This window comes from Lissotriton vulgaris, chromosome 4_1, assembly GCF_964263255.1.
Source record: "Lissotriton vulgaris chromosome 4_1, aLisVul1.2, whole genome shotgun sequence".
NCBI classification, from domain to species: domain Eukaryota; kingdom Metazoa; phylum Chordata; class Amphibia; order Caudata; family Salamandridae; genus Lissotriton; species Lissotriton vulgaris.
Window position 1 is genome coordinate 1,290,265,078 of NC_141691.1, and position 24,022 is coordinate 1,290,289,099.

Here is a 24,022-nt window from a genome sequence, read left to right on the forward strand (position 1 = left end):
CTTCTGAAATTATAGACTGTTATGGACATCGCATCCACTGGTTTCTGCCAACTGGCTGGAGCGGCAGTTCTGCGGCGCCAAGGGTGGCTTAAGGCAACGACATTCTGGCCTGAAATTCAAACCAAGATCCTTGATGTGCCTTATGACGGACAACTCCTTTTTGGTACCCATATTGATGATGCCCTCGAAGGTATCAAAAAAGATACGGATATGGCCAGAGCCCTGGGTACCCTTCAGTATAAAAGCACCCCTTTTCGTGGCTCAAGGGGTAGAGGGCAATACTCTAATAGAGGAAGATACCCACAATACAGGTCTTCATATTCCTCCTCTAACCAGCAATACAGACCACAGTTTCAGCAGAGACAACAAGCTCAAACTTCGTACATCTGAAAGAAACAGGTTAGTATTAGATTCCTTACCTTAGAATATTCCCAGGCGTCAGACTGGATCTGGAAATGTTTGCGTAGCAGTACCCTTGGGTGTCGGTAGGCGTCGTCTGCGGCTCCGCGTCAGTCCTCAGCGTCGTGGGCGCCGTGATGACGTCGTCGGAGTACTTAGACGCCGCCTCCGTGCGCTGACGTCAGTTCTTCTTTTTTCCGCGCCAGCAGCGCAGTTCTGGAAAAATTGGTACCTTAGTCAATTTTTGACTAATTTTTTTACGATCCGTTTTGATCTACTTTCGAAGTCTTCGACTCCGATCAGTGCCGGTAGGGATGCCAGGCTTTAAACCCTGTGAGGGTAACGGACCCTCACCGCCGGTGCCTTTACTGTCGACCACTAGGACAAGGCCTGCCCCGACTGCCGGGCACTGACATCGAAAGCTAGGCGGGAGCGGTCCCGCAAGCGGCTCGAGTTCCAGCAGTCGGTCCGCGCCACAAGAGGTCCCGGTCCGGACGGAGGTCGAGGGGTCAGAGCCATCATAGCTCCGGGAGTCAACATCACTCTTCAGGCTCAAAGTCGTCAGGTAAACACAAGAAGTCGAAGAGACGTCATCGCTCTTCCGACTCCCCCCGACGCTCGGGTGACACCGCCCACCATCTGAGTCGCAGGCGTCACGGCCTGCCCGATACCCTCCGGTCCCTGGGCAGCAAGCGACGCCGGAAGAGATTGAGCGCTTCCTCATGGCCATGAGGTCCCTCTCACCTCCGACAGGCTTGACGGCGCCCTCGGGCCCAGCAGACCCGTCTGGGGGCCCTAGCGGGTCGGGTGCTTTGGCCCAGACGCCGGCTGGTGCTTCGGCCCCGCCGCCACCGAAGCCTTCGGGCCCGGCGCCGCAGGGCCCCACTGGATCCGCTTCCGGATCCGGGTCGTCGCCGGTTGACTGACGACCTCACTGGCGCCGGTCCTTCGGGTGTCACCTCCGGCGCCGCCTTCGGGCGACGCCGTCCCCGATACCTCCCTCGATCCGGTTCCAGCGTCGACACTGCGCCGCTGGGCGCCGCTCTCTGCGCCGCTTGGAGAGTTTTACTTCAATGAACCGGCCCCATCCTTTGACAACCCTGATTATCAGGAAATGGGTGATGAGGAGTATTGGGAGTGGTCCGAGGAACCTCTGACACGTGAGTGTCAGTCCCAGCAGGACTTGACAGGTGAACTTGGGGATGCCAGTGGTCTGGACACTTCGCCAGACACTAGTTTCGTCTCACCCCCTACCGTAGCTACGGAGGAGGGGGCAACCTTCAGTGTGGTGCTGATGAGGGCGGCCAAAGCCTTGGGCCTTGAGCTCCCCCGTCGTGGCCGTGAGGACTAACCTCCTCACTGAGGTCCTTAATCCGCAGTCCAGTTCGGCTGAGCCTCTGCTGCCGTTTAATGAGGCCTTGACTGACGTTCTTTTGGTCATTTCGTCCAGACCCGCTACAGGTCTGCCTGTAGATAGGAACGTGGCCAGACGCCACCGCCCGGCCCTGTGCGACCGTTGTTTACTGTTCACCCAACCCACCCCCGAGAGCCTGGTCATCCAGGCCTCCAACTCCCAGACCGCATTCCCGTCGGCTCCACCTGATCGGGAATCCAAGAGGTATGAGCAATTCGGCAAGAAGGTATTCTCTCCCGGAGTTTGGGACTGCGGTCTTCCAACACCACATGCCTCTTGGGCCGCTACCCCCACTCTCTGTGGGACACGGTCGCGGACGTGCTGCCACAATGCCCGGCGGAGGTCAAGGCTAAACTCGCCCAAGCCCTTGCGGAGGGTCGAGATGCAGCACGTATTTCTAACCTTTCTCTTTTTTTCCCACGCTCATTTCCCTGTCACTATTATACCTTTTGCCAGACTTGCAATTTATTGCTTTGCATTTTAATGTTGTGATATATATATTTTTTTTAACTAATGCTTTATGCAAAAGGAAATGTGCTTATCGTTGCTTTCTACTCTGATTCAGGCACGTGAATCTATGAAAGATACCCTAATACTGGATAAGAAATGTGTTACTTACCTGTAACTGCAGTTATCCAGTACTGGTATCTTTCATAGATTCACATGCCTGAATCATTCCCCGCCGTCGGGAGTCCCCGGTACATTAATAATGTCCCAATAGACTTAGAGTAATAGGCCAAAGGCCTCACATTAGTAACATATCCAGGTTCTTTTGTAATAAGGACCAAAATCTAGAGAGCGACCAATCAGCTGCCACCACCCTCTGGAACCTTCCTGGAAGGAGCTCTAGTCCCTCAGATTTTTGTAAGCACAGTGCTATATAGAGAAACAACTGAGTGCTAGGTGAGCACTTCCAAGGGAGGCGGGTGGGTTGCATGAGAATCTATGAAAGATACCAATACTGGATAACTGCAGTTAAAGGTAAGTAACGCATTTCTTCTAAGTGCAGTGTTATGTAATTAAGCATGATTTTCGCATGTGTTACACTTTAGTCCGGTAAAGAACTAAAAACGTAGTAACATCTTTCTGCACCTTTACAGTCGGGTGAAGTACATGGCCTAAATACATTAATTTGTAAACTTGTGGCTGCATGAGCGGGTAACGCTTGCCTTTATCCAGATACCTTATGTACAACAGCTGTCTCGATTGGTGAATTGATTTGACCTTTGTTTGTTTCTGGTAAGTCTGTTCTACCTCTCTAATCTACCTTGCCCTCATTGGAGTTCACCTGAAGCTCTGCTTTGCTAGTATCCGTCTCTCATCAACACTAGTTTTACGGAGAACCCTATACCCCCGTAAGATTAAGCAGTTGGGGATCCTTTCCAATTTGTTCATTGTGCTCTGCCCTGGAGTCTTTCTTTAGGAAACCTTTGCAAGGTTTCTTGTGAAAATGTACCCAGAGGTTCTCTATTCCACTGCTCCCCTCCAACTTCAATTTTAAATGTAAATCCACACAAAAGATTGTCAGAACTATTAATCTGCAGACAGTGTACCTGTATCCTACATGTCCTCAAACAAACTTGCACACCCTATTTTGCAGCATTGTGCAGTGCGTTCATATAGTATCCTGATATTTATTAGGTAGGCATAAGGTATTGCACTGATGTCAAGAGGGTGCACTCACTAACAAAAGGGTTATGTTTGCCTTTTCAAATTTGAATGATCAAGTTTGACTTTAGTATGTTGAAACACAAAAATGCATCTTTGTAGTTTTGGTATGTTTGGGAATAGAGCGGACTGCAGCACCTGTTCCTATCGCCACACCTGTCGCTCCATGTCATAGAGTTTGACAATATACCCCCTGAAGATATCCGTGTAATAGAAAACTCTGGAATGAGGCACGTGAGGTGAAGGACACTTGTCTTTTTTTTTTTTTTGTTTTTTTTTTTTTGTTCAAGAAAAGTTTATTAAAACGGACACTTGTCTTTGATTTCAGTTTTGTTTCATTTTTGCATTGGGTGCGTGTTTCACACAGTGAGTGAATGGAAATGATTTAGACTACACAGATAGCTGTGTAGTTTGAGCAACTAGTTTAATCTGATGTTTTATATTACCTTCACCTAAGCTCCTCTAATTTCTTTAGAGAACAGCATGCTCCTTTAAAGTTTTCCTACACTACACTACAGTCAGGGCTTCAGATTTGATTCGGTATTGCATATATTGTCATCACTATTTTTGATAGTTGTGATTGGAATGATTTTGTCGTAAATTTTAAAAAACAAATATTCCTGAAGCATCTATGTAATCCAGAAATAAAAAATATATTTTAGTAAAACCAATTTTTTTGTAATCCACTGTTTGTAGCTGTAAAATATAAAAAAAAAAAAAAGATTTATTTGCCTTTATAAGTCCCTCTTTCGATCAGGCACCAACAATAGTGGCATTTGCCAATATCACTTATCTTGGTAAACAACAAGGGTATCGCAGTTGGAAGCCCTATACAGATTCTATGGTTGTACTCCATAGTTTTTCGGTCAGGATTGTTTGCTGATTATAGAAACTAGAAATAGGCCTCTGTGCTCCTTATCTGGTAAACTGACTCCTAAAGCCAAATTGGATAACCCTTAAATCTGACACTTTAGGTCAATAAAATATTAGTGGCTGGTATTAATGTTGGGTTTAGGCAGTGCGTGAGATGACATGGCTGGACAAAGCACAGCTCGAATTTTAGTATTATGTTAGTTCTTTTACTGGGAAAGTTATTCATGTGTATGTGACCTGTGTTGGAAAAATCCTAATTATCAGTGGTCATTTTACTGGCTTTACTAAATCGTTTTTATGCAGTTTGTGACACTGCAAAAGTAATGCACAAACAGTGAGCTAACAGCACTTTAAAACTGTGTTTTTTTTTGTTCATTCAGTCAATCATAGTAAAAAAACTGAAACTTTGGATCAAGCCACACCCCTGTCACAGGACTCCGAAGAATCAAAGAATATTCCTGTAGAAGAGCAGAGAAATGGCCTAGGGAAACCTAGGAAAGAGCTGAATGGGAGCAAAGTTGTGAGCAGTGAATCTCCTAAAGGGGAGTCGAACTCTGGTCCTACAGATAACTCAATAGACTCCTTGAAGGAGCCTGCTGAACACATTATAAATCCTGCCAGCACAAAGGACGTGGTAAGTGCAGCAGATTCTCAGAGTACGTTACCACCTGAAAGCATGGTAATAGATGATAAACTGCCTACCAAGAACACTTTAGCCAATGATTTGCCACCTGCAGCAGAGAAGCAGCTGTCCAAGGACACCATGGCTAATGATTTAGAGTTATCTAGTGACAGTGAAAGTGAAGGGGATATTAGAAAATCCCCTTCTCCTTCGTCCGCTTCAGACAGTGAAAGTGAAGAAAAGAGAAGCTGGAAAAGGTCGAAGAATCAAGTCAAGGATGTTGCTGAACAGGAATGTAAACCTGAGGTTGTGATGGAAAAGCAGGTGGGGGAAAACCACACTGAGGAGCACTTAATCCCTCCTGTCCTTAAACAACCTGACAAGGCATTGGCAGAGCAAAATGTTTCAGATGCAAGTGAGCACGATGGCCTCTGTGACCTTGGTAATGGGTGTGCTGACAAGAAAGAAGCTGAAACAGAATCTCAGAACAGTGAACAGTCTGGGATTACAGCAGGCGAGTTTTTAGACCAGAGCATGGAGGAAGAGGACGATGATGAGGAAGAGGATAATGACCACGATGACCACTTAATATACCTTGAGGAAATCCTCGTTAGGGTACACAATGATTACTATACCAAATATGAGAAGTTCCTGAAAAAAGAGATTCAAGATATTCCAGACATACGCAAAATAGTTCCAGAACTTAAAGGTAAAGTGCTGGAAGATGTTGTTATAACTTTCAGTGGACTTCATCCTACAAATTTTCCTATTGAAAGAACGCGGGAGCATTACCATGCAAGGGCACTTGGAGCCAAAATCAACAAAAGCCTCAATTTAAAACCAGGGGATCCAAACCGGGTAACTCATCTTGTCGCTGCAAGAGCAGGTCAGTTATTTTTTCTCTTCTTTCTTTGGATCATTGGCATTATTTTTAAGATATTTATGTCCATATTCATTTTGATTCTCGCTGGAAAATTGCCACATCGTTACTGGGCTAGAAAGTAATTCAGTAGCTCATGTTCTCCTAGTTTATTCTGTCACATAATTACCAGTGTTGAGTATGTGGAGGAGCTATGACTCAAGATAGACATTGCCTAGTTGATTAGACGTTGTCCTTATGAATTGCCATATGTTTTTCCTTTGATTGAAAATATTTTGTCCTTGGGCCCCCTGGTGCAATTGAATGATATAAAATATCTGAACTTGAGAACACATGGGGCTTACTTTAGAGTGTGGATGAAAATTCTGATTCCTGTACAAATATGGGTATGTACAGGATTAGAATTCTGGTTTGTGCGATCACACCCCTAACTGCATTACCCTTGATGGATTTTGGCAGGTCAACACCCCGAAATGTATCAGGGGGCAAAACATGGACTTCGATGCGAGAAATTCCAAATTTGTATGTTATTCCTTTACTTTTAACCTGTTAGAACTACGAAATAGGAGGTATTAACTGCATTTGGTGAATACCTCACACATGTTGTTGGATGTACTGAATGCGCTAAATACCACCCCCCTCTCCAAGTGAATTGATGCCTGAGTAAACTAAATATGTATAGTTGACAAATCTCAAAGGCTTCGAGTAAATCTAATCAACTGGCAAATGCCTATGATTCAATAGAAAGAAAAGTATACAAAAAGTGATGGAGAGAATCCTTGAATTAATCTCAGCAACTGGTAATTACTTGGGCTGCTTCCAGTCTATCATTATTTTGTACACCATCCCACCTCATTTTTGAAGCCAACCCCATGCAAATCAGTCTTGACCCTGCTTCAATAGGAACAGTGGATCCCGAGCTGCTAGGCAAAGTCCTCCCTGAACCCAGAACTCAAGAAACTTAAAACCGGTTTTGCCCTTATTAGGGTATATCAGTCTCGTATAGCTTGGTTCCAGTGGTACAGAGTGCACAGGACCAACCTCTAGGCATACCAGTCTCACGGCACTGCATTGAGGTATTCAAAAAAGTGATAGATCGAATGCTTGAATTTACCTCAGCCACTGGTAAATACTCTGGGCCACATCCCAGTCCATTGTTTTGTATGTTACTGTACCGCCCTAAATGGCCTGGTATGCTCAGGCATGGGTACTGTTCTTTCTGTGCTAATGGAAGCAGGCTACATCCGACTGAGGAGCCACAATAAGGTCGAAACTATTCTTGGGTTGCTTGTGTTCGGGTTCAAGGAGGACCTGGTCTGGCAGTCCGGGCTGGACTACTCTGAGTAGAGCAGCGTAAAGACTTACTGGCATGTTTGCGGGTCCAAACTGAGGTGACCTGGGCCGCAAAAGAACAATGGGTTAGAATGCTACCCCAAACAATTGCCAGTGGCTAGACTTATTGCAAGCTTTCATCCCATCAACTTTTGGGTGTCAGTGGAAAGTGAAGATAGTACAGAATAGTGTGTGGAACACCAGGGGATTTGCTGTAAGGCTGAAGAAGCTTCTTTCTTTCATGGGTCAAGGGAATGCTTGTTCAACCATTAATTCAACACTTCAATGACTGGGTGTTCTCTGAAATGAAATTAAATTAAATGTATTTTTATAAAGTGTTTGAATGTCCAGAGGCATCTTGATGCAGCCACTACATGAGGACGTGAGGGTAAAATAAATTTTTTGCTATCGGGAGAAAAGGAAAGCGATGAAAAATGGATAATATATTAGCTTAACAGCCATGTTTTTAAAGCTTTCCTAAACGGGGGAAGATCTGTCATTTTTTTCAGACTAAGGAGGAGAGTGCTCAAAAGTTTGGCCGTACAGATTACAAAGCTTCTGCCTCCCCATTGGAATCATCTGAGATTGGAAACAGTCAAGTTTTTGGGCACCGGCCAACATAATGACCTGAATGGAATATGCCAGGGAAAATATAATTTAAGATAGTCTGGAACGGATTTGTGTAGTGCTTCATAAGCACTGCAGAGAGCTTTGAATTTAATGAATAACCAAATGGGCAACCAGTGAATGTCAGTTAAGGCCTGTGAGGCTGACTGATGCCTATGGATTTCTAGCAGTAGCTGTAGCATTCTGCTGAATCTGCAGTTTATTTAGAAGAGTTTACTGCATGTTCGCGTAAAGGGTATTTCAATGAACTAATTTGGATAGTACAATGGCAATGACAACAGTCTTCTGCTGCACCTTGGGAATGAAGGGCAGCAGTTTTGTAAGTGCAAGTGTAGAAGGCTGATGACGTCACAACAGTAATTTGTTTTTCAAAATTCAGCCTGTCATCAAAAAGAATCTCTAAGTTCCTCACTTTCCTGACCGGGGTTGGTAAAGTGCCCATTTCTTGAGGCCACCAAATAGAGGACCAAAAGAAGATGTTATTGCTCTAAATAGCGTGGCGCTGCTGTAGCCATCATTCTCCCAGAGCATTGGATCTCTAGCGTGTGTGAATGGTACCATCCTGATATCACTGCACTTCATTGCAATGGTGTTCCATCTCAAGAAAGGTATTTCATACAGTAGATAGATATTTACTTTGTCTTATGTCTTACTAACTGCCCCAGCACACGCAGATATCTTTAGGTTTCAGTTTGAAAATGAATGTATGTTGCATGAGCCAAGATGAAATTAGGTCTGAAAATATTGAGTTCATTAATGGTTTATCTTTGCTCACAGTTGGAACAAAAAAACTCTTGAAGGTAATATTGATTCTCCAGTATTAGGGGTGTCTTTCATAGATTCACATGCCTGAATCATTCCCCGTCGTCGGAGTGGGAGTCCCACGGTACATAAAAAAGCAATAATATACCATAAATATATAGTAAATAACAATTAAAACAAACCAGGAAGTAAAGGAGCCAAAGCTACAGTAGAAAAAACTTCCACACCTATGACTATCCTAGTCATTTTGTATAGTCCAAACTACAGCCAATCAGGCGCCAGCACCCACCAGAAGGTTCTCCCCAGAGGCTCAGGCTCCCAGATTTTCTACCGCGCGTCGTGTGAAGGGAGTCTCCCTGAGCTCTGCTCAGTTTTCTTCAATTTTCTTCATTTGTCTTAAGATTTTACTTCATATCTCACAGTTTTGTAATGTATTATTACACGAAGTCTATCTGCAGACCCTGCGTCACTTGTGGAAAGCTGAAACCTTTTCCTGTGTACCCTCATGAAGAGTATATGGACCAGCACTCTGCCTGTCTCTGACATGGTAGGAGAAGAAGGGGATGTCTTGTGCTTAGGCTATACCCCCTTCTGGTGTGGGAGGATTTTTTTATTTGTACTACACCTTAATGGTTTGAAATGATGTTTCTCCTCTACTTCACCAGTTGAAGTAACATCGAAATTAAGGGGTCTCTGGCCTTCTTTGAGTCTGCCTCCCACATTTACGCCCACGAGATTTACTCTCCGGCGTCTAGACTCACTCTGCGCACTTTTCTGACTGAAAATGTGCCAGCTTGTCGACGATACGGTCGAAGTATTCTTTGACGACATCTCTGCCGTCACTGGTGCTCTGCATCAACAATGGCTCCAGGATTCCGTTGATGACAATGGGGACAGTGCCCTCTTGTGGACTGATTGTAATTCGCACGGAACTGCGAAATTGACGAAGAGCCTCGTCGACGGATAGCCTCGTCGACGGGGAGATAGCCTCGTCAACGGAGTGTGTCGGCCGTGAGGTGAGCCTCGTCGACGGAGAGGAGCCTCGTCGACGGAGAGGAGCCTCGTCGACGGAGAGGAGCCTCGTCGACGGTTGGCCCAGCGACAGGTGGCCCAGCGATAGCTGGTCATCGGCAGTTGGCCCATTTACAGGTGGCCAACCGATAGCTGGTCATCGGCAGTTGGCCCATTGACAGTTGGCCCATGGACAGTTGACCCATTGGGGCTCGTCGACAGTATCCTTTGTCAACAATGTACTTCGTTGACAATCATCCTCGTTGAGTGTGAGCTTTGTCGAGCATTGGCATAGTCAAGGACTAGTTTCGTTGACGACAAAACTGTGTAGATGGAGGGCTCGTTGACTGTGGCCACGTCGAGGGTCGGCTCCATAGACGTTAGGCTTCAGCAGTTTGTTAGGTTGATAGAACCAGCGTTATGTTTTTTAACTGACGACTAGGCTGCCATGTCCTGTTCCTTGGCGAAATCTTACATCTGAACTTCTATTACTTTACCCTCCGGCGGATGTTGGAGGATTAAAACTCCTCATGAAGGGAACGGTGGATCGTTTCCATCAAACCCTCGTCACAAGGTCAGAAACAGACCGTTTTTTTCCTTTCATTTTACGATTTGGCAGACGTCTTTGCCTCATCATGAGCCCAAGATCTGCGCTGGTGTTTGTCACGCCTCAAGCACAAATTTAAAATGCCAGACAATTCAACGCGCCTGTCTTGTCTCTCAACTTCAACCTGACCCATCTTTTGCTCGGGCGGCCCAGACACGTCCTCACAACTCCGCTTCTCCTTTGACTTTTTTTTATCACGACCGGGAAGGTCGATACTTCGTATTATAAGGGAGAAGAAGTTTTCCACAATGGCTGCAACCACAGTTCAGCCGGCAACCCTTTAGCTATTTTTAGCAGGTTCCACTACCACAGATAGTCTAATATATTGGCACAGGTGGCCCGTATTCCCGAATACTCCTCAGCTGACGTTTCTAGGATTTTACAGAAAAATAGGAGTGCATCATCAACAACAGACCGTGCAGTGCACATTGCATCTCCAAGTTTTAGACAGCCCGTAGAGGCGGCAGTATTGCAGAGATAGGGTTGACGGAACTCTCGGTTCTTCGCCCAGAGGTTCACTCTAAGATAATGGTCGTACCGTTATAGAGATTTCTTCTTGGCCAACATGTTGAGCACTCACTAACTGAGCCTTCGTGTTTTTTCTCCAGTACAGAGAGCAACCCTTTCGTGGTGCCCGAGGGCAGTGCCACATCCTTTTTTCCAAGGAGTTCCACCCCGTATCATTTTTACAACTGTATTATTCGACTCTAAATCATATGCAGGAGGTACTTCTTCAAGGAAACAACACCTTACCATAGAACCCACCCGTAAACCATCCCAAGAGGGATGACGGTGGAATATCTCTTTTATTTCATTTGGTCAACGATCCAGTTGGGGGTTCTAATAGTTATGTCAAAAGGACACGCTTTAGAATTTGGCAAATTCCCTTTTGCTACACCTTCAAAGGGACCGCTTCCTCCTCATCTGCGCGAGTCGTTTGCACAATTGTCTATATTGATACACACAGGGACCGTCGGAGTGGTTCTGAATCTACAACAGAGTTGGAGTGTACTCTCAGTTCCTCATCGACAAGCAAGTCAAGAAGTAGCACCAGATTTTTGATCTTTGAGCAAACTATTCAAAGGTTGTACCTCAAGAAGGTCTTGAAGTACTACTGCCAAAACGACTTGATAATTGCACTCGACCTCCAGGGTGTCGATGTTCATGTGCCAATTTTTTCAAAAGCACAGGAGGTAGCTACGTTTTTCAATAGCTTTAAAACATTTTCAATTAAAAACCTACCTTTGGACTTTGGTCCGCTCCACGTGTTTTTATCTAGATCCTGGCACCAGTGGCAGCCTATCTACGTCTGCAAAGCATACAGATTCATCTTTACTGAGACAAATATATAATCAGGGCTTGCTCTTCTTAACAAGCAATCCAGCACACCCAGACTTGGCAGTCACTGTTTTAAAGCCTGTTTTTTTCAACACATCATGACCAGTCTCAACTAGTCCTAGCTCTGATATGAACATTTCTTGGAGCAGCAATCGATACAAACCCAGCAAGGTTGTTTGTCTCACATGAACGACGGGCTTGCAGCTCCCACTTGCTGTTTCTTCTACATACATTACGGTCCGTTTTCAGTAGATCCTCAAGGTCATTCCTGACCACTTCCTCCACCTGCATCCTGGTGGTTTTTCCTACTACAGATTACACATGAGAAAGATGCTAGAGGAATTAGACAAGCAGTGGTTGCAAGTCTCCGGTTCATTCGAAAATCTCATAACTAATCACTCCTTGGATGCAAGAGGTTTTCTTATTTTGTGAATCTAAGAGAGAAATTTATAGGAGTGTGTTTTTCCTTCAGGAGGCGTCAAATTACACAATCAACACAAACTCATCCCTCGAGAGTTGGGGAGCGCATCTTCAAGGGCTGAAGGTCAGCGGGACATGGAGCCCACAAGAAAGGGCCTGGCACATCAATCTGTTGAGCGAAGTGCCATCTTCCATGCCCTCAAATCTTTTCGCGCAGTACTTCAAGGAGCCACTGTATTGGTGCGCATAGACAATACAAATGAACTATGTCAACAAACCGAGAGGGACAAGATCAGTTCTGTTGCCTCAGGAAGCCCTGAATTTTGGGCAAGGGCAATACAACACATACTCAATCTTCTGACGGTTCATGTCCCGGGTACAGGGTCATTCAGCAGGACGACAATTTCCACTCTCGAGTGGAAGCTTATTTAACGGACGGTGGTTTCAATCTATTGGCAGTGAGGTCATCCAGATTTGGACCTTTTTTTTTTGCGACCAAGAAGAACAGCAAATGCTGGTTCTTTGCAAGTTGGCATCCCCATAAAGACTTTCAGGGGAATGCGTTTCCGATCAAATGGTCTCAATTATCTGCTTGCGCTTTTCCACCGATACCGTTGGTTCCCAAGGTCCTGCGGAAGATGAAGGAGCAGTGTCGGCTGATTCTCATGACCTTCAGATGGTTTCGCCACTACTTGTTCACCGAGCTTCTTTTTTCCTGTCGGAGTGCGAACCAATTCTGTTGTGTCCAATTCCGGACCTACTCTTCATCCAGGGCAGTCAGGTTTACCACCCGGATCCGACTTCTCTGAAGTTAACGGCCTGGCGCCTGAGTACCTAGAGTTCGCCCATCTAGACAATCCTGCGGATTGCAAAGAAGTATTAGCCAAGTTAAGAGCACAGTCTCAAATGAAAATGGTTTTTATATCTGGTGTCGTTCGGCTGGACTTCATCCTTTTTTCTGTTAAAACAGAGCAAATCTTTCCAGTTTTTTCGTACAGCTGGCAAGTTAGGGATTGTCTCATGCAATCCTAAGGGTTTTTCTGGCAGCAGTTTCCAGATACCGACAAGATGGGACAACTTCTCTTTACTCTTCAAGAACTATACAACAATTCTTCAAGGAATTTTCAGAATGTTTTTCTCCGGTAGGTCGTCCGCCACCATCGTGGCATCTCAATGTGGTATTAGCACAACTCATGTGCCCTCCTTTTGGACCTTCCACAGAACTGATCTGTAATTCCTTACGTGGAAGGTGTCACTTTTATGGGCTTTGACTTCCTCTAGAAGAGTCAGTTATATCCAGGTTCGCACGGGTCATCAGCCTTTTCCAGAAGTTTCACAAATGACTCTGTGGTTCTTCTCACTAATCCAAGATCCATACCTAAAGTGCCTCTGGACTTCCACCGGTACGAGCCTGTCAATTTAAAGACATTCTTCCTCCTCCACAATCCAGAAAGGACATTGCTTACACTAGATATTAGGAGATGTTTAAAGTTCTATTTGCAGAGGACTGTTCCGTTACGCAGATCCGTTCAACTGTTTATCACCTATGGTGCAATTCGTAAGGTCAAGCAGTATCTAAGCAAACAATTGCAATAATAATCTCTGCTGTGATCGCTTTTTGCCATGCACAAGCAGAAGGACTTTTGCAAGCAGCCCCTAGAGTGCACTCTACGAGGGCAGGGTCTTTCTCAACTGCTTTGTTCGCTGGAGTCCCTCTCCAGCACATCTGCAGTGCAGCAACCTGAGCTAGCAGGCATACTTTCACCAAACACTACTGTTTGGATGCAGCCAGCGAGACCGATGCTTCAGTGGGTCAAGCAGTTCTACGTAACCTTTTCGACTAAATTGAGCCTCTGTTTCCCACCTCCTTTTGCTGCTGTCAGAAACTTATTATGCTGTTTCATTGTGCACAGGCTTCAATAATTTCATTTTATCATGCTTTGGGCTATGTTAATATAATATATATATGTATATATATATATTTCGTGATTATGTGCATCACAGGTTTGCAAGCTTGGCTACTAATAGCGTCTGCCTAGCAAGGATATGTACTGCTATCTACTCTGATTCAAGCTTGTGAATCTATGAAAGACACCCCTAATACTGGAGAAGAACAATAGTTAATTACCTTTAATCTGTGGTTCTCCAGTGTTGGTGTCTTTCATAGATTCACATGCAACTCGCCCACCTCCCCTCAGAGGCTTTTAGGCTATATTGGTTTATCTTCACTCCTTGCGAGAAAATCTGAGAGCCTGAGCCTCTGGGGAGAACCTTCTGGTGGGTGCTGGCGCCTGATTGGCTGTAGTTTGGACTATACAAAATGACTAGGATAGTCATAGGTGTGGAAGTTTTTTCTACTGTAGCTTTGGCTACTTAACTTCCTGGTTTGTTTTTATTGTTATTTACTATATATTTATGGTATATTATTGCTTTTTTATGTACAGTGGGACTCCCACTCCGACGACGGGGAATGATTCAGGCATGTGAATCTATGAAAGACACCAACACTGGAGAACCACCGATTACAGGTAAGTAACTATTGTTCTTGTTTGCACATGCGGAAATTATAGTATAAAGTACACTTCATCTGTAAGACCTTCGAAAGTAAAATTGCTGGATTTTAAAATCCGTTTAGAAGATAAACCATGGCATGCAAAAATATTTGGCATAGTGACTGACCAATCTGTTATTCAGCAGTTTTTGTTCAACTTCTTTATTAAACAATCTATCCTTTTCTAGATATTCTGAATGAAGAAAATAGTCTCAGGTGGGATTGAGTTTATAATGAGAGAGAGCGTGCCAGATGTTCTGAGAAAAATCCAAGCATTGAAAACTACTGCTGAGATCAGAACAGGACAATCTGTGTTGCAATTAAAAACTATGGCTAACGGATAACAAAATTGGTATATAACTTTTTACTCTGCAGAGTTCTAAAATTGAGCAAACAGTAAAAGATAATTGGGCAGTGATTAAAGCTGATGCAGAACAGAGTGTGATATAGGAAGAACCATACATGGATACAAATGTGTTTGTATTTGTAGAACTTTTTAATACCAATGGAAAGGTTAGAACATAATTCGGTCCAAAGTGCAATAGGTGAACCACACTAACTGCTCGAATATAAACAAGGAATGTGTTCAGTACCGACAAACAAATGTAGACATTCCATTGTAGCAACTTACTGTTTCCCAGTGTGCATCTTTTCTGGATTTATATGCTTGCATTATTCTGCCATGTAGTCATTCGGTCTCGAATTCTCCTCTGTATCCTTCTCTGTTTGTGCTTTTTAGGTCTCGCCTAGAGTGCAGCGCAAATGCGCTGCTCTAGGAGAGGGCCTCTTGGCATCACTCCAGACATTCAGAAAGCTTTAATAAAGCTTGTGCATGTGGTTGTCACATCAATTGGCCTTTGCATGTGGCTTTCAAAAACTGAATGCACGCAATTGGCGTAAGGCGGGTGCATGTCCCACCTCTTCTTAAAATGTTCATTTCCATGGCCTAGGGCGAGCAGGCTGGCAGATGCATTCATCTGCTTTCGCTTTGCTTTTGCTTGTTATCTACTAACGGAATTTATTGCCTGCCCTGTTTAAACTAGTATCCTGTTACTAATTGATTTCCAGCTTCCACTGCTTGTTGGAAACTGTTGCCGGGGGCGAGGACATGGCTGCACCTCTGTCGCTGGTCGAAAGCCACAAGGAGCCGTTAAACATGGGATGGCAGCTTATCTTTAATGGGGCCACCAAGTTAACGCATGCTTCTTTAAAAACCAGTAGCAACGAGTTCCTAGCGTGCCCAGTGTTTGATTACGCATGGTGGGGATTTAAGATCAGTTTTGAACACATTTCCCTTGATGGTCCATTTACCAAGTACAAGTTAACTAGATAGGCCAGCAATTGAGGCATTTCCAGTTGACCAGTTACTAGTAGTTTTTTTCTGAATCCAGTTGTGGAATGTGCATTAGACTAAAAATGACCATTGGAGGGAAAATGTAATTTTTACATGTAAAATAAAAACACCAACTGATCAGCAATCCCTAAATTACACAATGAACCATAAATCAACTGTAACTGTATGCATTGCACTTCACCTGATTAAAAAGAACACTTAAACAAGCCGTCTGAGCCCAAATAAACATTTTGCAACTGGCAAAATAGATATTCCGATAGCCACCATAAAGGCAGTTACGTTTTTAAAAGTAAAGATGCTTGGCTTCGTTGCAGGAGTGCTCTGGGAGAGAGACACCCCCACACAGCACGAAGATTGTGTTAAAAGAACATTCCCAGGCGAGGTGTCAGTGCCCAGAACAAACAGTTGTCGCCAGAGCATATAATGGTATTTGCTGCAGAAAGGACAGGCTACGAAGGCGTAAGAGTCTGACCATGGCTGATTTTTAGTGACCGTTGTATTGGTCCAGGACAATGCAGGGCTATAAAGCCTGGCAGGGATGGCCGCGTTGACTGCCATCACTGGGGCTGGTAATCACAGGCTGCCCTGCAGCTTCCTGCTAATTAGAGACTGCCCAGAGATGTGTGATGGGAAACAAAAGGCAGGTATGTGGCAGACATTCTGGGATCTGCCGAATGTACCCCATCCCGTGCAGATGACCCCGGGGTTCCTGTTATCTCAACCCTGACTGGGTGAATGGAACCAGCCCAGCAATCCTTCAGTATCAAACCACCTCCCCACCCCGCAGTTTGTGTTCCAAGCAGGGTACCCCCCCCCTCCCCCATTCAAGTTGAATAATAATGTACCAAACAAAACTCATGCATTACTTTTGTCACCACAAAAATATGACAACAGCGGTGACAGTTGTCGACTTAAAAAATCCAGCATGTGGCAGGTTTGTCATGAAGAGTTTACATGGAAGTTGAATGTCTCTGGGAATGTAAACGTAAAAAAAAATTATTGACGTTGTAAGTGCTTCATTGCAATCTGCTTCAGTTTATCGGTCATGCACTCAATAAGTCCCAAAGAGTACCCAGAAAATTAAAATACGTCCAAATTTGAATTATACCTTTAATAGCAATGTGTGTGAAGTGTGCTGCTCATACCTCACTAGAGGAGCTCATTTCACCCTTCCATTCTTCCTTCAATTTACCTGTCCATCCATATTTTCCCCTTCCATCAAACCATCCATCTACAGGCTCTCATTTTGTCCTCCTCTCATCCAACTGTTCATTTGTGCACCAATACATACACACATCTATCCATCAATTCTATATATATATTCATTAAACAATACATCCATGTATCCCCCTCTCCATCCTTAAACCCTTCTGATCATCGTTCCATCCATCCATCCCTCCCTCAAACCAGACTTTAAGCCTTCCATAAACCCTTCCTTTTACCCATACTTTCCGCAATCCACCTACCCTTCCTTCCAGACATAGATCATTTCACCTCTCCATTATCTCTTTCACAATTTAATCTATCTAACATTTTACCATTCTTTCATTGTCGTTTTTCACATTTCTTCCTTCTTTTCACAATGCCTAACTCTATTTCTTTTCACCTTTTTTCCCTCCCTGCTCTCTTGCTGCCACTTTTCCTACCCATAATCTCCCTTTTTCCCCCTTACTATCTACTCATCTTTATTTCTTCCCTTTTACTTTTCGGTCTCTCCTACGCAGCGCAGCACAAATGCGCTGCTCAGGAGACCTTTAGCCATCGTGCAGCTCTTTTTCAAAGCACATACTCGTGCTTATGGCGGCATATGGCTTCCGGGAGTGCACAGCGGCGCGCCACAAGCACAAGTATGTGCTTTGCAGAAGATCTCTCCCCGACGCGCGCACCACTCGTGGGTGCACCCCTCCGTCTCTCTCTCCCGCTGCAACCTGCACGAGGCTCCGCTTAGTTTGAGGGTGTTTGGCTTAGCGATGTTGCATTAATGTTTCTTTAACTTTTCTTACGCAATTCTGGGTTTAAATCTTAACCAAATAAGCATGTTTCTGCATCAGGCCTCGTGGCTCTGGCACTGTCAGGGGTATTCCGTACCTTACAAAATTCCAGGGTTACACACCAGTGAAATGTTTTCATGAGGTCGGGTTTTAACCAGTAACTGAGTAATGTGACGGAGGCCTTTGCTCCCGCCTGGCACTTCCGACGCACACACTTCACTACACTCCCTGTCCTTAGTTAGGAGTCGCTACGGCTGGGCCTCACCTGGTGACGGGTAACGAGCAATTTATAAACAACGCACCCAGTAACGAGCACAGCTCGGCAAAAAAAGGCCAGGAGAGGGATGACTAAACGTATAGTTCAGCTATGTATATTTATAGCACCGCTGATATAGTCCATCGTCACGTTTTCACTCGGCGACCTTTGCTCGGACGTCTGCCCCTCCCATGATTGACGCTGACTATTTATCGATCACACAAGGTGCATCGCCAGTTTTACAAATGAGCACAGCTCCACGGAACTCTCTCACCCCTACAACAATGTGCTAACACACACTTGTGGTACTAGAACGAAGACAACATACACTCCTACAACGAGCTGACACATCAATATGGGAATACAATGGTCTATTTTGCAAATAGCGGAGCTGCACCCACTGCTTACTGGGCAACTTAACTTCTCCTATCATTTGGATACATTACGCAGTATTTTTATTTTATATAATTAATTATATCAATATGGCGTGTATATATCTACCACTATTATTATAATTAATATTACTATCGGTGGCAGGCTTGAGTAGGAATAGATATAGAAACGAAACTGGTACTCATCTGATGCGGAGACTAGAGTTAAAAAACGGTGTTGATATTTCTTAACATACTTGTCTCCCCCTCCGAAGCCTTGTAGAATGGAGATAGAATACAGTTCCATTTGATTGGTGTAGCAGGTATGGAGGAGGGGCAGATCTTCTTCCAAAGCACTTACAGTACACATGGTACCAGTCCCTCTCTGGCCCTGGTTCACATCATACCCAAAGCTGGGGCACCCATGACTGATCAACTTAAGACCCATGCCAATTATTGCTTGTGCAGACAGAGTTGTGTTCATACCCTGCACCATCATCCCTGCCCAAACGCTGAAGCGGCTTTGCTACTGTCCCTCTCCTGCCCTGGTTCACATCAGACCCAAGCCAGGGGCATCCATGACTGATCAGCTCAAGTAGACCCATGCCAAATCTAGTTTGAGCATAAGGATCTGTGCTCAGGTTTGCACCCTGACTCACTCTCACTGACTGACACTCACTCTCTCACTGCCAAACTCACTCACTCTCACTGACTGAGAGACTCTCACTTACTCTCCCACTCTCTCACTGACTGACTCACTCTCTCCCACTGACTGACTCACCCACTCTCTCTCACTGACTGACTAACTTGCTCACTCTCTCCCGCTGACTGACTCGCTCACTCTCTCTCGCTGACTGACTCGCTCACTCTCTCTCTCGCTGACTGGCTCGCTCACTCGCTCACTCTCTCTCGCTGACTGACTCACCGACTCTCTCTCGCTGACTGACTCACCCACTCTCTCACTGACTGACTCACCCACTCTCTCACTGACTGACTGACTCACCCACTCTCTCTCACTGACTGACTCACCCACTCTCTCTCACTGACTGACTCACCCACTCTCTCACTGACTGACTCACCCACTCTCTCACTGACTGACTCACCCACTCTCTCACACTGACTGACTCACCCTCACTGACTCACCCACTCACTCTCACTGACTCACCCACTCACTCTCACTGACTCACCCACTCACTCTCACTGACTCACCCACTCACTCTCACTGACTCACCCACTCACTCTCACTGACTCACCCACTCACTCTCACTGACTCACCCTCTCACTGACTCACCCACTCACTCTCACTGACTCACCCACTCACTCTCACTGACTCACCCACTCACTCTCACTGACTCACCCACTCACTCTCACTGACTCACCCACTCACTCTCACTGACTCACCCACTCACTCTCACTGACTCACCCACTCACTCTCACTGACTCACCCACTCACTCTCACTGACTCACCCACTCACTCTCACTGACTCACCCACTCACTCTCACTGACTCACCCACTCACCCACTCACTCTCACCCACTCACTCTCACCCACTCACTCTCACCCACTCACTCTCACTGACTCACCCACTCACTCTCTCTCGCTGACTCCCCCACTCTCTCTCGCTGACTGACTCCCCCACTCTCTCTCGCTGACTGACTCCCCCACTCTCTCTCGCTGACTGACTCCCCCACTCTCTCTCTCGCTGACTGACTCCCCCACTCTCTCTCTCGCTGACTGACTCCCCCACTCTCTCTCTCGCTGACTGACTCCCCCACTCTCGACCCCCATGCAACATTCTTCTGCCCGTCTCAAATGTTTCCCCCATTAATTCCAGGTCGCTTCCTGAATATCCCTTGCATATTTCTGACTACATGAAAATAATTCTTCCTATTTGTTTCCTCACAGAGTCCTATTTAAGAGCTCCTCAGTAATCGACCTTGCTCTAGCGGTCCCAACGGGGTTCTCTATTTGCAATGTAGACTGCCAAGTATGTCCAGGTGAATGAATCTCCATCATTTTATTCCTCCCATCCTACTTGTTCCATCACCTGCAAATCTGTATAGGTTCCTGCAGAAGCCTGCAAATATATTATAACAGTGGGTCTTGCCTTTGAGACCTTATAAGTGTTTAACCATGAAACAGTTGATGTTGTTGCACCAAGGATATTGTGCTGTATAACTAAATACTTATAAAGTCCCAAAAGCGAGACCTATTGGCTATGCCAATGCTTGTTGTCTTTTCCTTCAACCCGGGTATCTGAGCGCTCTCAAAACTGGAGTAACAATTACCAACCTCAAATGCTCTCATTTTATTGACTGGAGAAGGATGAAAGGAGAAGAGTCTGCTTCACACCATTCAGGTTACAAAGAGCTACAGTAAGCGTGCGCACTGCCCTTGAGCTATAGTTCTAAAGACTCCTTAGTGCCAGAGGGGCCTGGGAACTAATAGCGCCTACCGCCACTTCGTTTTGTATTTTCAGTGTACTTTGTTCCAAGGGCTTATATAGAGCATATAAGTCTTTTGGTTCCGGATTATGGCTAGTTGGTACCCCACCCTGGACCCTCCCCTTCCACACACACACAAAACTGTAAAGGTTCTTGGTAGTCGAAAGTCGTTCCAACGCGAGAAACTTTTTTATCTCTAACAGACAGGCTCAGTTTTAGAGTTAGTGCAGTGAAACAATTAGTATAAACGTACCGCTTACATTTCACATGTGCTTGCAAGTTTACTGCGCTACAAAATGCTGATTGTTCTTGATTATTATTGCACCAAACCAATCACAATTACTATCTCATAATCGGAAGGCAATGAGGGTCTGCTGTGCTCCAAACTGATAACCTGCAGGTTGTACAAGATCACAGCAGCAGGGGCTTAGCCCACCACACTATTTCACACAAGCGCTTTTTTTTTTTAAGTCCATTCCCCCGCACTCCCCAACTGTTATGTTTCAGCTGTACATTTCTCAGGTCCAAGTCTTTAGTTACAACCATGATGATAATTTTGTTTCAGATGCAAACTTCCAAACCCCCCCCCCCCCCCCCCCCCCCCCCCCCCCTCCCCCCCCCCCCCCCCCCCCCCCCCCCCCCCCCTCCTCCCTCTCAGCGGCGTGACTTCCATTCGTTCAGCAGGTGCAGTGGCACCGGTACCCAGAGCCCTGAGGGCCCGTTGAGCCCTGATTATTGCTGTATTTTATAATTCATACAGCAGCCTGGGTGGCCCATTACTTGCACTAGGCCCATGACACGTTGGCTACACTACACTACACTACTGCCACTCACAATTTAGGGTGCAAATCACATCTTAAATGTTTGCTACCAGGATTTGCTGCAAAAAAACCTGCCACAAATCGCAGGAGTGAACTGCGCAAAATTTCATTTTTTCGCACCCTCTATTCAAAGAAATATTGTCTTGATGTTTTATATGTATGTTTATTTAATTGTTTTGACTGCTAACGTGTTGCACTTCATCCTCAGCAGGGGGTTTAAGACACTGTAAGCAGATGGAATTTCAGAAAATAAATGTCTTAGACCAGCACAGCACCACCATCTAAGCTTGACTCAGCACCACCTTCGCATCACTGATTACGGCACCATTTTAACACCACAGCATTAACACAACACCACCTCCGCATCAGTGCAACACTATCGCAGCACCACCCCAGCATCTGCACAGCATCCCTTCAGCACCAGTCAGCGCCACTCATCACCACTGAAGCAACACCACCTGAGCTTTACTCAGCAGCACCTGGGCACGACCACAATCACAGCACCACCTCAGCATCACTCAGCCCCAGCGCAACACCACCCCAGCACAGTACCACCTCAGTATCACTCAGCACCACCGCAACACCAATGCATCAGTGCAGCACTACCTCAGCACCTTATCCGCATCTACGCAGCACCACTTCAGCACCAGTCCGGGTCACTCAGGACCACTTCAGCAGCACCACCTGAGCTCCGCGGCAGCTGAGCACTACTACAACCATCAGCACAACACCACTTCAACATTATTCAGCTCCAGCGCAGCACCACCGCAGCCCTACCTCAGAACTAGCACACCACCTCAGCACCACCTGACTAGTAACACAGCTCAACCTCAACATTAGTGCAGCACCACCACCTCCGGACCAGCACAGCATCCAGCACCACCTCAGCATCGCTCTGCACCACCACAGCACCACCTCAGCATCGCTCTGCACCACCACAGCACCACCTCAGCATCGCTCTGCACCACCACAGCACCACCTCAGCATCACTCAGCACCACCTCAGCATCATTGAACAGCACCGCAGTATCACTCTGCATCACCTGAGCACCACCTCCGTACAAGCACACCACCACCTTAGCACTACTTCAGTTTAACTCTGCATGATCTGAGCACCAGCACAGCACTACCTTGGCATTAGTGCAGCACTGCCACCTCTGCATCAGCGCAGCACCAGCACAGCATCACTCAGCACCACATCAGCACCAGCACAGAATCTCCTCCGCATCACTCACCACCACAGCACCACCTCAGTATCAGCACAGCACCACCTCTGCATCAGTGCACCACCACCAGCAAAGCACCAGCTCAGCACCAGTGCAGCCCCATCACAGCATCAGCGTTGCACCACCTCAGCACAACTTCAGCATTAGCGCATCACTCAGCACCACCTCCGCATCACTGAGCATCACCTCTGCATCACTGAGCACCACCTCTGCAGAAGCACACCACCACCTCAGCACCATGTAAGTATAACTCAGCATCACCTGAGCATCAGCATAGCATTACCTCAGCACCAGGATAGATAAACTGGAAGACATTGTATATGTTAATTTTCTTTTAATAGGGTCGTTCGTTTGTACATAATGTTTACTTTGTTATATATATAAAGTCCAAAACATAAATGCTTAGAATTAATTAATAATTAATTGCAGGTTTATATAGCGCTAGGATCGACTCCCGGAGGAGTATCTCCGCGCTTCGACCGCTGCGAAACCCTTCCTGGCTTCCCTGAGAGATGGTTCCTTAGTGGGTATCTCCAGGGTGAGACCAGGCATCCCCGGCGGTCTGGTGGGGCCGTTGAGTGAAGATGAGGCAAGCTAATGCCCAGAGTTGCCGAGTGTGATCGCTGATCAGAGTGGGCACCGAGGCGAGAGAATTATCGAGTCCGCTGACCCTGGTCCAGAAACCTGCCGCGTCGGGAATCGAACCCTGGTCCCGGGCCGTCCTCTGCTCTCGGGTCTGCCGCCTCTAACCAGTGAGCCACACTACTTCACTTTATTATAACTTTTAAACATGCTGCATAGCAGCCATGCTGCTGTACAACAGAGCTTAAACGCATTGTGAAAGCCATTAGCTCTGGCAAAACACTTATTAGATCCCAAAGGCAAGACCTATTTGCTATGCCAATGCTTGTTTTGTTTGGTTTGGACATAGACTGTCCCACCGTTTGGTGATTTTTCCAGCCTCTTCTGATATCATACGTTTCATCTGAAGCTCCCACATGCAGTCGCCATCTTCAGATTCTTTTTTCCCACCGTTGACTGAAAAAGTAGATGGTG

General features: G+C 45.9%; 1 protein-coding gene across 1 annotated transcript in view; it reads left to right on the forward strand.

The window, feature by feature from the left end:
• CTDP1 (CTD phosphatase 1) overlaps positions 1–24,022 on the forward strand; it is a 936,891-nt gene that overhangs the window by 252,130 nt on the left and 660,739 nt on the right. The window contains exon 8 of the mRNA XM_086965522.1: positions 4,735–5,862. Within this exon, the coding sequence (XP_086821648.1) occupies positions 4,735–5,862 (1,128 nt within the window). The remainder of the gene's footprint in view (positions 1–4,734; positions 5,863–24,022) is intronic.